Genomic DNA, 15,009 nt, shown 5'->3' with positions numbered 1-15,009 from the left:
AGGGTTTGAGAGCATAACATCAGGATAGGGGCCAGGCAGAGGCCAGGCGAGGTGGCTGCTGGCCAGGGTTTCTGCTGTGCATGCTGGGCCCACAATGGAAAGTGCTGCTCTCTGCAATAACCTGGCTGGGTTGGGGCTCGGGGGGCCCCTACTCCCTGCCTGGGGCCTGCTGAGCCAGCTCCCCTTTTGTGCCACAGACCACAGGGTTTGGTGTCTGCCAGACTATAAAATGGGGGGTCGGCCCCTAGTCACCCAATGCACCAGCCTGCCCGCCTGCCTGTCCTCCAGCAGGAAGTAGCAGGTCCCCAGGTAAGAGGGGACCCACCGCTGTAAGAGCCCCGGGGGAGGGGAGAGGAGAGGGGAGGCAGAGACATCAGAGACAGAAGGGAGTCAGAGAGATAGGTCATCAGGAGAAAGGCAGACAGAGAAGAAAAGATAAAAATAGAGACAGGCAGAGAGAGGAAGGGAGGAAAAGAGAGAGAAGAAAGATAAAGAACAGAGAGAGAGAGAGAGAGAGAGATGCAGAGGTACTGGGAGGTACTGGGAGGCAGAAGGGTAGGCACAGAGAGAAGTAGACAGAAATAAAGGCAGGGAGGGAGTTCCCTGGTGGAGCAGTAGGTTAAGGATCCAGTGTTGTCACTGTAGCAGCTCGGGTCGCCGTGATGGCTCTCGTTCAATCCCTGGCCTGGGAACTTCCATAGGCCTAGGTGTGGCACACCCCCCTCAAAAAAAAAAAAAAAAAGAAAGAAAGGCGGGAGGGGGGAGGGGGGAGAAATGAGGAGGGGACGTTGAGAGAGTGAGGATATTGATGGAATGAACCACATCTCCAGGAAGGAACCCAGCTACCCACCCAGGGGAACGTTGAGTCACAGACTGACTTCCAGGGATATGGGATAAGCAAGAGCCTGGAAGCCACGGATGTGGCCCAGATGTCTGGACTGCCCATGGTGGGCAAGGCAACCCAGGGTCACAACGGCCTTTGTCAGGGCAGGGATCTGCTTGCCCCAAGCAGATCTTCCTAACAGAAAGTGTTCTGGAATCTGCTGCCAGAGGGTCTTGGACTCCCTGGTAACGTCCAAAATTAAAGGGGACGTTTTTCCCCTTGGGACCAGGACAAGGAGTTCTTCCAACACTCAAAATGTCCATGACCCCAAGGTAACAAGGAGCCACTGGAATTGACCAAAGCCCTCTCCACCCAACGCCTACACAGCCACATCCCTCCTTTTAGAACCCCGACCCGCACTAAACTGTCCTCCTTTCCAGCCCAGTCCCAGGCCTGTGTCTGCCCCGCCCCCCGACCCCACTCATCCCCAGACAGTGCCAGAGGCGGCAGTTTAACCAGGATGGGAGAGAGGAACGTGCATTCATTCAATCTCTTGAACAAATGTTAGTTGAGCATCTCCTATGTGCCCAGTGCTAAGCCAGGTGCTGGAGATGGAAGGATGAATAAATCAGAATAAGGATCTGGCAAAGCCTGGTTGCTGGGTTTGTCTGCTTGAGTTGAAATAGGAGTCCTGCAGAGTCCCCGTTGCACTGCCATTGTGGCAGTAACAAACCCGACTAGTATCCATGAGGACTCAGGTTTCAAACCCTGGCTTTGCTCAGGGATCCTGCATTGCTGTGAGCTGCTGTAGGTCATAGACACGGCTCAGATCTCGTGTTACTATGGCCATGGTGTAGGCGGGCAGCTACATCTCAGAAGCCTGGGAACTTCCATATGCTGCCGGTGCAGCTCTTAAAAAAAAAAAAGAAAGAAAGAAAGAAAAGAAGAAAAAAAGAAAGAAAGACATTGGAGTCCTACCACTTAGGAGCTGTGTGGACTTGGGCAGGTCACCTCCCCTCTCTGAGCTTCAGGTTGCTCAGAGGAGATAATCTAGCTGCTCCTTCATGAGTTCATGGTGAGGGACAGATGCGTTTGTTCATGAATGTGGACTCTCCCAAATGGTGCTTCTTGTTATGAATCTGCTGAGGCAAAATGAAGTTGCCCATTTATCACACACACAAGAACTGTGATAAATGGTATGAAGCATGGAGAGTGACTCCAGGGGGCAGAGCAAAGACGTAGCAGGGGGACGCAAGGTAGAAGGGCGGACAGGGCTGATGGAAGCACGTCAAGGTCATTAGCCCGAAAGAAGGCATAACGCGGAAGGAGTGGTTCCCAGCCAGGAAACCCTTAACTATGGGGGAAGATCGGGACAGAAAACCTCAAGACTTTCGAAGAAGAGGGGACAAGAATTCAAAAAAGCCTGAATATACCGGGGCATGGGGGATGCGAGCTAGGAGGCAGCTTGGGGGTGCCGCCCCTGAGTGAACCCAGGCCGAAGGTTTCTTCACAGATTTTTGCAGGTGGGAACCATGTCTCAGCCTGCGGTCAAGGCCTCGGCCACAGCTGCGGTGAACCCAGGGCCTGATGGGAAGGGGAAGGGGGCCCCGCCCCCCGGACCAGCCCCGGGCTCCGGCCCCGCCCAGGCTCCAGCCCAGCCAATGCCCGCTGCCAAAGGGGACCTGCCTCCTGGGAGCTACAAGGTGCGGACCTGGGCCAGGGACTGGGCTCCACCCGCGCGCTTCCTCTCTCTCCTCCCTTTCCCTCCCCCTCTTCCCCGCCCTCTCCAGCCGGTCTGCCCACCCGGCTTGCACCTGCTCGGGAGTTTGTCAAGCAAGAAACAGGAGAAAAGAAAGCAAGAAAGTGGGCTGGTTTAGCAGCAGGTAATGCCTGTCCCGGCAGGTTTTCTAGGGCAGAAGGACAGCCTCAGATGCTCCTGAAAAGTGTTCCCAGCGGTCGGTCAGGCTGAAAATGAGCCTGGAAAGCAAGGCATCCAGTCCCCTGGGATTGGGTTAGGTTGGGTTTCAACCTCGGGGACACAGAACTGGGTCATTGCACCACCCTTGGTTCATGACACGCTCGCGTGCGGTCCACACATGGCCAGTTTTAATTATGTAGTCGTTTAACTAATGGGTTCATTTCTATTTAATTTTTAATAATACAACATGCACCTGCAAACCCACCACTTATATATGAAAAGACAGGATTTGGTAAACATTCACTAAATCCAAAGTGCCTCCCACCTCCCAACTCTACCCCCACCCCCCATCCCCACCACTCCACTCCCTACCCCACCCGGCCCCTGTGAGCCCATCACCCTCCTCCCCTACTGGAGGCAACTGCCATCCTCACGCCAGTCCATCGTTCCATCATCTGCTTGCTTGCTTTTTTGTGTACTCTGATGCAGTGTTCCTGTAAAGGTATGTGTTTATACTTTGTTTTTAACTTACTGAAATACACTGTATGTCATTGTTTTTCTTTTTACTCCCTATGAGATTTCTAATAGTCATTCATACCGCTGAGCACTGCTGTGGTCATTGGTTTGGGTCGCTGTGCGATGTTTCAAAGTGTGACCATCCCTCCTGATGCTCATCTGGGTGGGTGCTAGCTTTGCTGTGTCTCTGGGCACACCAAGGAGTTTCTCTTGGGTGGATAGGTGTAGGAGTGAAAAGCCTGGGTATGTGACCCTCCCTGCCTTTTACAGCTGGGAAACAGGCTCAGAGAAGGCCAGCACTTGGCTCTGTTCAAGTGAATGGCAAAGTTTTCCCAACTTGGGACAAAAGTCGAGTAAAACCCAAAATTTGATGCTTAGTGAGAGGAGGGAGCGAGCCCATGTTTATACAGGGGCGCCTGCTTCTGGCTTCCCCTATGGTTTGGTGGGTAGACTGGCACCAGCATCAGCTCTGTGGCAGGGAATGGACCTGGGAGATACAGAACTGGATCCAGCCCATTGGTCTTTCTTTGGAGGGGCCAAGTGAAGGGGAGAGGGGTGCATAGAGAGACCCAGCAGCAAAGCAGCACTGACTGTGTAGTATATTACTTGTGCTGCTGATGGGATGAGTCCAGTGAGGGCGGGCACTTGACCAAGCTCACCCGAGGAGATGGTATAAGGGAAGACTTCCTGGAGGAGGTGATGTCTGAACCTAGAACAAGGCAGAGGACATGAGCTCCAGGATGGGGCTGTGTGGTGGAGCGGGCATTCCAGGCAGGAGGAACAGCATGGATAAAGGTCTGGAAGAAAGATCCATCAGTTCCTAAGGATGGTACAGATATGAAATTCAGAAGTGGAGGGAAGGCAGGACAGGGTCATGTCATAGACCTTGGCTCATGGCAAGCTCCCGGGTGATCTGGGCATAGCCTACTTTTATCTACGTATAGGCTTAAAGCATATTTTGGCATGGAGCCTCTCCAGTTTGGAGGTACTTCCCCCTCACTTTGCCCCCTCTGCATGGGGGCGTCTCTCCTGCAGCTGGTGGTCTTTGAGCAAGAGAACTTCCAGGGCCGGCGGGTGGAATTCTCCGGGGAGTGCTTGAACCTGGGAGACCGGGGCTTTGACCGAGTGCGCAGCATCATTGTCACCTCGGGACCGTGAGTATTGGGTGGAGAAGGGGGCATTACAAGGTCACGGTAAAATTATCATGACCAAACAACAGTAGCTGCCATTTACTGGCCACCTGCTCCACCCTGTGTCTGTCACTGTGCTAGCAGAGACACATGCAGTCATCTCTTGATATAATTCCAGTGCCACCAGCAACTACCAAAATCCATGGATGCTCAAGTTCCTTGTATAAGATGGTGCACGTAGTACAGCTGGACCTCTGTATCCGTGGATGCTGAATCCATGGATAGTGGGGCCAACTGTACCTTCTTTCCCGTACTTGTTTCAAACCCAAGAGAAAAGAAAGAGAGGCATTATTCTCCTTCCCATTTTACAGGTGATGAAACTGAGGTTCAGAGAGGTGATTTGATTAGCATAAAGTCACGCCAACAGTAAAGCATGATTCTAGGCTCCAGCGAAATGTTGTTTCTGCTATAGAAGGAGCCCCTCCTGTCACTCATAGCAGAAGGAGGCCAGAGAGCCAGGTTTCCATTAGCTGTCCCCTCTCCCAGGCTTCAAGCAGCCTTAAGGTAATAATAAGCGTATGCTGAGTACCATTAGGTACCAGGCGCTAACTAAGGGCTTTACCTAGATGATTGCACAATGCCGTATGAGGGAGGGATTGTTCTTATTCCCCTTTGACAGAGGGGGAAACTGAGGCTCATAGGGGCTAAGTTCCTTGGGCAGAGTCCCTAATGGTCAGAGGCAGAGCCTGGGTCCAAGTCAGGTTGATCAGTTTCGTCCACATGCTTTTATCACCATGTGGCACAGCGTGCCCCTGATTCTGGGCTTCTCTGGGCCTTAGTGACCCCCATATAAAGCAGGAATAATTGTCTCTTGGACATCGTGGCTGCACCAACTTCAGCCCCTATGGACTAAGCCTAGGGCGCGGGGGCCAGCCCCAGGACAAGACCCAGTGGGCTCCTTTCCTCCTGTTTCTCCAGCACAACAGCCACCAAGGGCTGTGATCAGCCTGTTCGCCCAGCATCCTGGGCAGTACAAAGAACAGAGATGGACTTTGAGATAGACAGGCCTTTTTCAGTATCTGAGCCTCAGTTTCCTCATCTCTGAAATGGGCAGAGCGATGGTCCCTACTACCCTCTGCTAGATGATTCTAAGGTCTGGAGGAGATAATGCAGCGTGGCCCTGGCAATTTGGGGCAGGGGTGGGCAAGCACGGCAGGGGGCTATGATGGTTATTGACCCTCCCTGTTGCTTTGCGAGTTGAGCCAAGTCACCCTGGGCCCTAGTAGGCTGGAAACCTCAGCCCCACCTTCAGACTCAGAGCCCAGCTGGGAACAGAAGCTGCAGGATGTGGCGAGTTTGGGTTTTCAGGCTTTTTTCGGTATCAGTGACTCAAACACAGAGTATTTCTCCTGGAACAAAGATGCAGCTGGTCTTTGGCGTGTGCTCTGGGGATGCGCCTGATGGAGAGAGGAAAGAGCTTGTGGTCCAGGGCCCTGGGTCTGTGTCAGGACCAGCAGGGCCGTGGGAGGAACAGTGATGGAAAAAGAGAAGGGGGGGGAGGTGGGGGGGAGGGGAGGAGAGGTCCCCCCTCACACCGGTGGGGAGGGGAGACCTCAGCTGACATCCGACACCATCATGCGACTTTAGACCAGGGCCTCAACGCCCCTGCACCTCAGTTTCCAGATCTATAAATTAAGATTCCTGCCCTTCCTCTCTCCTTGCTCCTCAGACTCGAATGAGATGAGGAAAAGGCACTAAAGTCAATACTGTCAATTCCTCACTCAAATAACAGGTCTTCACAGGGCATTTTGACTTCTGAACAAGACAGTTTGGAGGGAGGGTGGGTAGCAGGGCAAGACCACATCCGTGTCTGTCTTTCTCGGAGCTCAGACCTCCACCAGCTTCCCTCCCTCTTTAATCATGAAAGATATTTCTTATCCTGCTTTTTCTTTTAGACCCTCATAACCTCCTGACAGGGTAGATTCAATAGTTTCTTCTTCTTTTCTGAGGCTTAACAAGCTTAAGTGATGTACCCAAAGTCACGCAGAAAAAAAAAAATGCTAAACCAGAATTAGAACTCAGGTCTGTCTGTTTCCAAAGTCCATATGCTCTTACTTCCTACATGGCACCATCTTCCCAGGCTCCCTTCCCATCCCCCCATCTATCTATCTATCTATCCATCCATTCATTCTCCATCTATTTATTCATCCTTCTGTTTACCCCTCCCTCCATCCATCATCAATACACTCATCCACAGATCCAGCCGTGTACCCATCCATCCATCTACCCACCTACCCATCCATCCACCCACTTACCCATCCATCCATCCATCCATCCAACCTTTTTTATCTACTCTAGACTAGGCAGGGCTCAGGCAGATTGAACTCTATTCTGGAAGAATAAGTCTGCGTCTTCAATTCTGTCACTCCACTCTGGGTTGGCTTATTCCTTAGACAAGACCTGAGGCTCCTGGACCACATTCTGTTTCAGCCTGTGGTGGCAGCCCCTCCCCACCCACAATCTCCCATATCTTCTTCTGGATAGAGGAAGGTCCCAGGGAGATGATACTCTTATCCGTGTCCCCCAAGCCCTCTCTTGTTCCTTGAGAACCCCTAAACACAAAGAGAACAAAGTTCAAGGGGTCCATCCATCTTAGCCTTCTCATCTATGAAACGGGGTTGTCTTATCTTCCTCAGAATCCCTGGTCCCTCGACACAAGCTCACTTCCCATCCTCAGTCAGGCTGTACTGAGACAGCCCCCATTTGACCTCAAGCTTGTGATTAGTCCTTTTAGAGAACTGAGCACCTTCACTGAGTGATATACAATCACATTTAATTCTCACAGGTATCTGCGAGGTAAGTATTATGATCATTTCTCCTGCTGATTACTGTCCTCTGTATCCAGGCCAGTCTTTACCAAACCTGATTCAAGCACCTGTATCAATTTTCTCCTTGTCTTCATACCTCCAGGACTATTATTTATTGAGTATATTTCATTTTAAAGTTTTGTGGAAGTTCCCATTGTGGCTCAGCAGAAACAAATCAGACTAGTATCCATGAGGATATGGGTTTGATCCCTGGGGTCGCTCAGTGGGTTAAGGATCTGGTGTTGCCGTGAGCTGTGGTGTAGGTCACAGATGAGGCTTGGATGCTGTGTTGCTGTGGCTGTGTCATAGGCTGGCAGCTGCAGCTCTGATTCGACCCCTAGCCTGGGAACCTCCATGTGCTGCAAGTGCTGCCCTAAAAAGCAAAAAAAAAAAAAAAAAAAAAAGACCCTTTATGACAGCACTAAATATATATCAAAAGAACCTTTACACCACTTTTACAAATGGAAAGCTAATATCACATGCTATAAGTAAAAGGTATCCATAAAAAGATGCATATAGTGAGGGAGTTCCCTGGTGGCTCAGTGGGTTAAGGACCCAATGTCATTACTGCTGTGGTGCAGGTTTGATCCCAGGGCCAGGAACTTTTGCATGCTGCGGGCATGGCTAAAAGTTGCATGGAGTGAATACAAAGCAGTGCAATTATGCTGTTGCCTGCTTAAGGCTCTGTGCTGATGGCCCGTTCCTCCTTTGCTACAAAGAGAAGTTAGTAAGTGTTAAAAGCATATTAGTACCCAACAAAAACTTTCTCCTAGCTGTAATCAGGGTTTTGTGTTTTGTTTTATTTTTAAATATCCTCTTATGTATTATTTCGCCCATGGTACTTAAATCGTATGCAGATCCTACATCCGGGGAAACATTTTGCTCGTATAGTTACACACATTATCTCATTTAATCCTGCACCAACTTCAAGAAAAACAAGGCATATTTTATGAGAAAGCTGAGGCTCAGAGAGGTGAAGCAACTTGCCTATGGTCACACAGCCAGCAAATGGCATAGCCTAGGATCAAACCCACTGGCCTTGGGGCTGCTTTGCAAGGGGGGGATCAGAAGGCAAGTGAGAGGAGGGGCCTTCTGATAATGATTACCCTCCTGACTCTCCCCACCGTTCCCCTCTCCGTCACATCCAGCTGGGTCGCCTTTGAGCAGTCCAACTTCCGGGGCGAGATGTTCATCCTGGAGAAGGGCGAGTACCCGCGATGGGACACATGGTCAAGCAGCTACCGCAGCGACCGGCTCATGTCCTTCCGGCCCATCAGGATGGTGAGTGACTCCTGGGCTGGGCCTGGGGGACTAGTGGGGCAGGGCGGGACAAGTGTGAGCAAGTGTGAGGTTTGCGGGCCACAGAGCAAGGGAGTCAGATGAGCAAGAGAGAGAAAGAGGAAGTGGTGGACAGGGAGGCACAGTGGCCTCTGAGTTGCCCCAGGGCAGTAGCTCTTGTACTCATCAATTCATAAGGCGCCCCTAATACACTCATCGTGTGCCCAGCCCAGCCGCTGGTAGGAGTTCAGGGCAAATGGAACACACCAAACCCAGGTTTTCCTTCTCTGCTACTGTCAAGAGTGGATTTAACCTCCCAGTGGTTGTCTCCTTTGATTCTCTTAGTGGAATGTTTCTAATTCCTGAGGGCACATCAGACCACCCAGGGAGCTCTGAAAAATCTCCATGTCCATCCAAAAGCATCAAACATGCGGGTTGAAACTGATGTGATTGCTGAGAAGAGGGAGAGGGTAGAAAGGCACTATGAACTTCCCGATGATAAGACTAAATACTGGGAGTTCCCCTTGTGGCTCAGCAGGTTAAGAACCCAACTAGTATCCATGAGCATGCAGGTTTGACCCCTGGCCTTGCTCGGTGGGTTAAGGATCTGGCATTGCCATGAGCTGTGGTATAGGTCACTGATGCGGCTCGGATCTGGTGTTGCTGTGGCTGTGGCTGTGGCATAGGCCAGCAGGTACAGCTCTGACTTGACCCCTAGCCTGGGAACTTTCATATGCTGTGGGTGTGGCCTTGAAAAAGAAAAAAAGACTAAATACTGAATTAAACCCTTTATAATGTTTAAGGTAAGCAGTATAACTTCAAGAAGAAGGTGGAGTTATGCCCAAGCCAATCAGTTTTTTCCAGAATTAGATTGATTAAGACTCTTCCTGAACCAGCCACATCTTCATTCATCACTGTTGGTTTCTGAGGATAACCAACTCCTACCTTCAGGGATGGGAATTTTCATGAAGAATTTTCATACATATCCATTTGAGGCTGGCAGTGGCCATAGCCAGCTGGTTTATCAAACTTATCTTAAAGTTTGTCATCAAAACTTATCTTAATTAATTATCCAATCCAGTCATTCCCAATGTTTTTCTCAGAGCTTGAGCCTGAATTATCCACCTTAATAATAGACCCTTTGCAAGAATTCATAGATTTCTCTCTCCATCAGTGGTCCTTACAAAGCAATCTATGCCAACGGACCTTATTTGGGAGAGTGATCAGCTGGGATGTTTCCAGTAGCTTCTAGAGCTCTGCTGTCCAATACCATAGCCATATATAGCTAGTAAATGCTTAAATCTTGGCTAGCCTGAATAGAGATGTGTACATGCATGCCAGACTTTGAATACATAGTAAAAAAGAAAACTAAGAATATACAAATACCTTGGTAATATGGCTATATTGGCTACATATTAAAATTATCATCACTTAGACATATTTGCTTAAATTAAATATATTATTAGAGGAGTCCCACTATGGTGCAATGGGATCAACAGTGTTCCTCTGTAGCAGCTGAGACACAGTTTTGCTCCCCGGCCCATTGCAGTGGGTTAAGCATCCCCCGTTGCTGCAGCTATGGAGTAGGTTGCAGTCCCTAGCCAAGGAACTCCATATGCCATGGGGTGGCCCCCAAAATATATATATATATATATATAATATTATATGTATTATTAGAAGAAAATCTCAGAGTTCCCTGGTGGCTCAGCAGGTTAGGATCTAGCATTGTCACTGCTGTGGCTTGGGATCCAGGGTTGGATCCCTGGCTTAGGAATTTCCGTATGCTGCAGGCACAGCCCCCCCCCCCCCCACTAAAAGAAAAAAAAAATCCCTGTACCTGACCCCCACTCCAGACCAATTAAATCCACATCTCTGGGGCTGAGTCACAGACACTGATATCTTTTTCACACCTGCTAGTTGGTCTCTGCCTGGGTAGCCAAGGACTGAGAGCCGCCGGTATAATCCCTTCTTTCTGTCCCTGCCTGCTCACCATCCTCCCTTACCTGGTCACTTCCAACCCCCACTGCTGGCTTCCCTGACTCCTTTCCAGCTCTCTCTCCTGGGAAGCTAGAGGGATCTCACTCTACCATCCTGCACCTATAGCCATGCATTTGACTGCAGAGACTCTGTCGCATGCTCTGGGTGTGCAACTGTACTTGGGATAGAAAAGGTCCCTGCCCTCGTGGGAGGCAGCTATTGAAAACCTAATCACTGAAGCCGATTTATAATGGCAAATGCCCATGGTACGTGGTACGTGTTACACGGCACCATGCAGCGTGCTAGGAAAGGGGACAAGGAAACTGGGGCTCTGATGTTGGGGAAGGGGTGACTGTAGTTGGGGCAATCAGGGGAGATAGCTGCCAAAGGATGGGGATCCAGCAGCCTTGTGAACAGCCTTCCAGGGAGTAGTGATGCAAAGGCCCCAGAGCGAGGATAGACTGGATGTGGCCAAGGAATGAAAAAGGGGCTGGTGTGGCTGCAGCAGAGGGAGTGGAGGGGAGAGCAAGGTGGGATGGGAGGAATGAAATGCCTCTTTGGAAAGTTCTGCCCCTCACTGACTGTGTGACATCGATCAAGAATCTTGACCTCTCTGAGCCTTTGCCTCCTTGATCATCAGCATGAAAATAATGAATAATTTTTTTGGAGCACTTGGTGCTAGCCAGGCATCGCACTAAGTGCTCTGTATGGATTAACTCCATGAAGTAGAGGCTGATATATCCTTTTCCCAGATGGGGAGGGCACTTCCAGGCAAGATAGCAACAATACTGGATGAGTCCCACGGTGGCCGTCCTGAGCAGACTCAGTTACCTCTGTCTCCACGCTCAGGAGGCCCCGTTAAGTTACTTCTCTTTGCCCCAGTCACACTTCACAGTCCTGACCCACTGTCTCCTCCCACAGGATGCCCAGGAACACAAGCTCTGCCTGTTTGAAGGTGCCAACTTCAAGGGCAACACCATGGAGATCCAGGAGGATGACGTGCCCAGTCTCTGGGTCTATGGCTTCTGTGACCGTGTGGGCAGCGTGAGGGTCTCCAGTGGAACGTAAGCATCCCTCTGCCAGGCTCTTACCCCCTGCTTTAGGCTCAGACGTCCAGGAAAGGCCCTGGCTCTTCCCAAATTATACCACTGCTATGTGGCTGGGATCCCAGCAAGAGAGCTTCACTCCTCCGGGGTGTAGAGTTGTATGTTGAGGATTACATGTCAGTGTAAACACATGGAGCAATTGGTTCTAAAAAGAAGGAAGGTGGAGAGAATAGTGGTTGGAGGAATAATTAAGTACAGGGGGCAGAGTTGATGCGGGCAGATGAGTCTGATGTGTTTAGGGAAGGCGAATATTAAGGAAATTGGAGCCCCTGGGGACAGGAGCAGGATGACATCAGAGAGGTGAGACGGGGTAGTGAAAGGGCCTCGACCCTGTGGAAGCTGTGTTGTGGAACCTGGGTGAGCCACACACCCTCTCTGGGTCTCAGTCTTGCCATCTATACAGTGGGCACACCAGACTCCCTGATCTCAAAGGACACTCTACTCTGAACTCTCCAGGATTTGAAGCTTTCAAAACAGAGCCCCATGACCTCATGTCCATGAGAACACAGGAAAGGCCTGGATGCCCAAAGGAGGTCACTTTATCCATCCTCCTGCCTCCTAACACCCATGACAGACATCTCTGGTCCCCTGTGGGAAAACATAAGGCATCTTTATCTCCACCCCTAGATGCATATGGAGCTCCTGTAACACCCTCAGGGCTCTGGCCTTTTTCCTTTTTTTTTTTTTTTTGGCTTTTTAGGGCCACAGCCATGGCATATGGAGGTTCCCAGGCTAGGGGTTGAACTGGAGCTGTAACTGCCAGCCTATGCCACAGCCACAGCAATGCAGGATCCGAGACGTGTTCAACCTACACCACAGCTCACAGCAATGCCAGATCCTTAACCCACTAAGTGAGGCCAGGGATGGAATCCACATTTTCATGGATACTTTCAGTTGGGTTTGTAACCCACGGAGCCACAATGGTAATTCCCCTCCAGCATTTTTCTTGCTCTTTTCTCCTTCCCTGAAATATGATATCTCTGCATTTAAGCCACCTGAAATGCTAAACATTCTGAGCTGGGCTCTGTGCTGTACACGGTGGGGAGGGAGAGATGAATAAGGCTTAGTTCCTGCTTCCAAGGGCCTTACGCATCCAGCAGGGAGATGTAAATACGCCTGTGAGGTGAAATCCAACAATAATCAGTAAGAGATGGTCCACACGGGAGGTCAGAAGGAAGGTTTCTGGGGGAGTTCCTGTCTTGGTGGCTCAGTGGAAACGAATCTGACTAGGATGCATGAGGACACAGGTTCAGTCTCTGACCCCACTCAGTGGGTTAAGGATCCTGCACTGCCATGAGCTTTGGTGTAGGTCACAGATCTGGCATTGCTATGGCTCAGATCTGGCGTTGCTATGGCTGTGGTGTAGGCTCACAGTTACAGCTCCAATTTGACCCCTAGCCTGGGAACCTCCATATGCTGTGAGTGTGGCCCTAAAAACCACACCAACACACACACACACACACATACACACACACACACAACAACCAACCAAACAAAAAAACCCAAAAAAAGAAAACCATTTTTTTGGAAACAAGGCTCCCCTTCTTCTCTGCCTCATTGCTAACCAGCCCCCAAGCTGTGTCTTCACTTCCTTTCATCCCAGTCTCTGAGCTCCGGGCCACCACTTTTAGTGGGATGTGTATTACTCTCCCTGCCATGCATAGGTGGTCTAATTAGGAAGTACTGTAGATGCAGGTTCCTATTTGGTTCCCCAAACACCCTCATATGCCAGCTACCATGACCTCCCACTTTCTAGAGGAGAAAACTGAGGCCTGTTGGAGAGGTGAGATCACTGGCCAAAGAGAGTCAGAAGCCAGCCGGAAGGGGCAGAGCCAGGAGAGAGAGGGCCCCAGGTGACCCAAGCCCTCACAGGCGAGAGATGGAGAGCAGACGGCAGGGATGCATGGAGAGCTGGCTGGTCCAGGTGCAGGTCTGGGTACCAGGCAGTGAGGCTGGCCATCTCCATGCTGTCCTTGCTTTCCTCCCAGCTGGGTCGGCTATCAGTATCCTGGCTACCGCGGGTACCAGTACCTCCTGGAGCCTGGTGACTTCCGGCACTGGAACGACTGGGGGGCCTTCCAGCCCCAGATGCAGGCTGTGCGCCGTCTGCGTGACAGACAGTGGCACCGTGAAGGCTGCTTCCCCGTCCTGGCTGCTGAGCCCCCCAAGTGAGTTCGCACTCCACTCTTCTCCCCACCCTTCCTCAGGCTAATCCTTGTGCAAATAAAAATTCCTGAAGCTAAAATGTCTCCTGGATCTGTGAACAGATGCATCCCTCAATGTCCACCTCTCATTGCTGGCATGTGACTTCCCCCAGCCTTGATAATTATAATAATAAGAAAAAGAGCAGGAGTTCCCACGGTGGCACAAGATTGGTGGCTTCTTGGGAGAACTGGGATGCAGGTTCAATCCCTGGCTCAGCACAGTGTGTTAAGGATCCAGCATTGCAGCAACTGTGGCTTAGATCAAGACTGTGACTCAGATCTGATCCCTGGCCCGGGAGTTCCATATGCCTCAGGGTGGTCAAAAAAGAAAAAAAAAAAGTAGCAAGCACCACTAAGTTCTTTATATTCTCTTAATACACCATTTTAGACTACTCCAGGGGGTTGGTATTATACAATTGTTCCTGTTTAACAGGGGAGGAAGTTGAGGCTCTGAGAGGGAAAGTGACTTGCCCAAGGTCACACAGCTATCAAGTTAAGATTTCTTTGGATCCAGGCAGTCTGGTTCCAGAGGCACACTTTTAAACAAATCTGTGTTTTTTTCTTTTTCTTTCTTTATTTTTATTACTTGATGAATTTTATTACATTTATAGTTGTATAACAATCATCACAACCAAATTTTATAGCATTTCCATCCCAAACCCCAGCCCATCCCCCCACTCCCCAACCTGTCTCATTTGGAAACCACAAGTTTTTCAAAGTCTGTGAGTCAGTGTCTGTTCTACAAAGAAGTTCACTGTGTCCTTTTTTTAGATTCCACATGTAGGTGATAGCATATGATGTTGGTGTCTCACTGTCTGACTGACTTCACTTAGCATGATAATTTCTAGGTCCATCCATGTTGCTGCAAATGTTGCTATTTCTTTCCTTTTAGTAACTGAGTAATATTCCATCGTGTACATATATGTACCACATCTTCTTTATCCACTCCTCTGTTGATGGGCATCGTATATAGTGCTGCAGTGAACATTGGAGTACCTGTATCTTTTCAAGTCCTATTTTTTTCCGGATAGTTGCACAGGAGTGGGATTGCTGGATCAAATAGTAATTCTATTTTTAGTTTTCTGAGGAATCTCCATTCTGTTTTCCACAGTGGTTGCACCAATTTATATTCCCACCAACAGTGTCATAGGGTTCCCTTTTCTCCACATCCTTTTGCTTTTGCTTTTTAG

General features: G+C 49.9%; 1 protein-coding gene across 1 annotated transcript; it reads left to right on the top strand.

The window, feature by feature from the left end:
- The first annotated feature begins 2,349 nt into the window (after positions 1-2,349).
- On the top strand, positions 2,350-13,855 carry CRYBB1 (crystallin beta B1). The gene is made up of 5 exons (XM_047760897.1): positions 2,350-2,526; positions 4,293-4,411; positions 8,403-8,535; positions 11,431-11,573; positions 13,604-13,855. Exons 1-5 carry the CDS (start codon positions 2,356-2,358, stop codon positions 13,785-13,787), a joined length of 750 nt encoding a protein of 249 aa, XP_047616853.1. The 5' UTR covers positions 2,350-2,355; the 3' UTR covers positions 13,788-13,855.
- Positions 13,856-15,009: the final 1,154 nt, after the last annotated feature.

Source organism: Phacochoerus africanus, chromosome 15 (genome assembly GCF_016906955.1).
Source record: "Phacochoerus africanus isolate WHEZ1 chromosome 15, ROS_Pafr_v1, whole genome shotgun sequence".
NCBI classification, from domain to species: domain Eukaryota; kingdom Metazoa; phylum Chordata; class Mammalia; order Artiodactyla; family Suidae; genus Phacochoerus; species Phacochoerus africanus.
The sequence above is the reverse complement of the archived record's forward strand: the minus strand, read 5'-3'. Positions and strand labels throughout refer to the sequence as shown.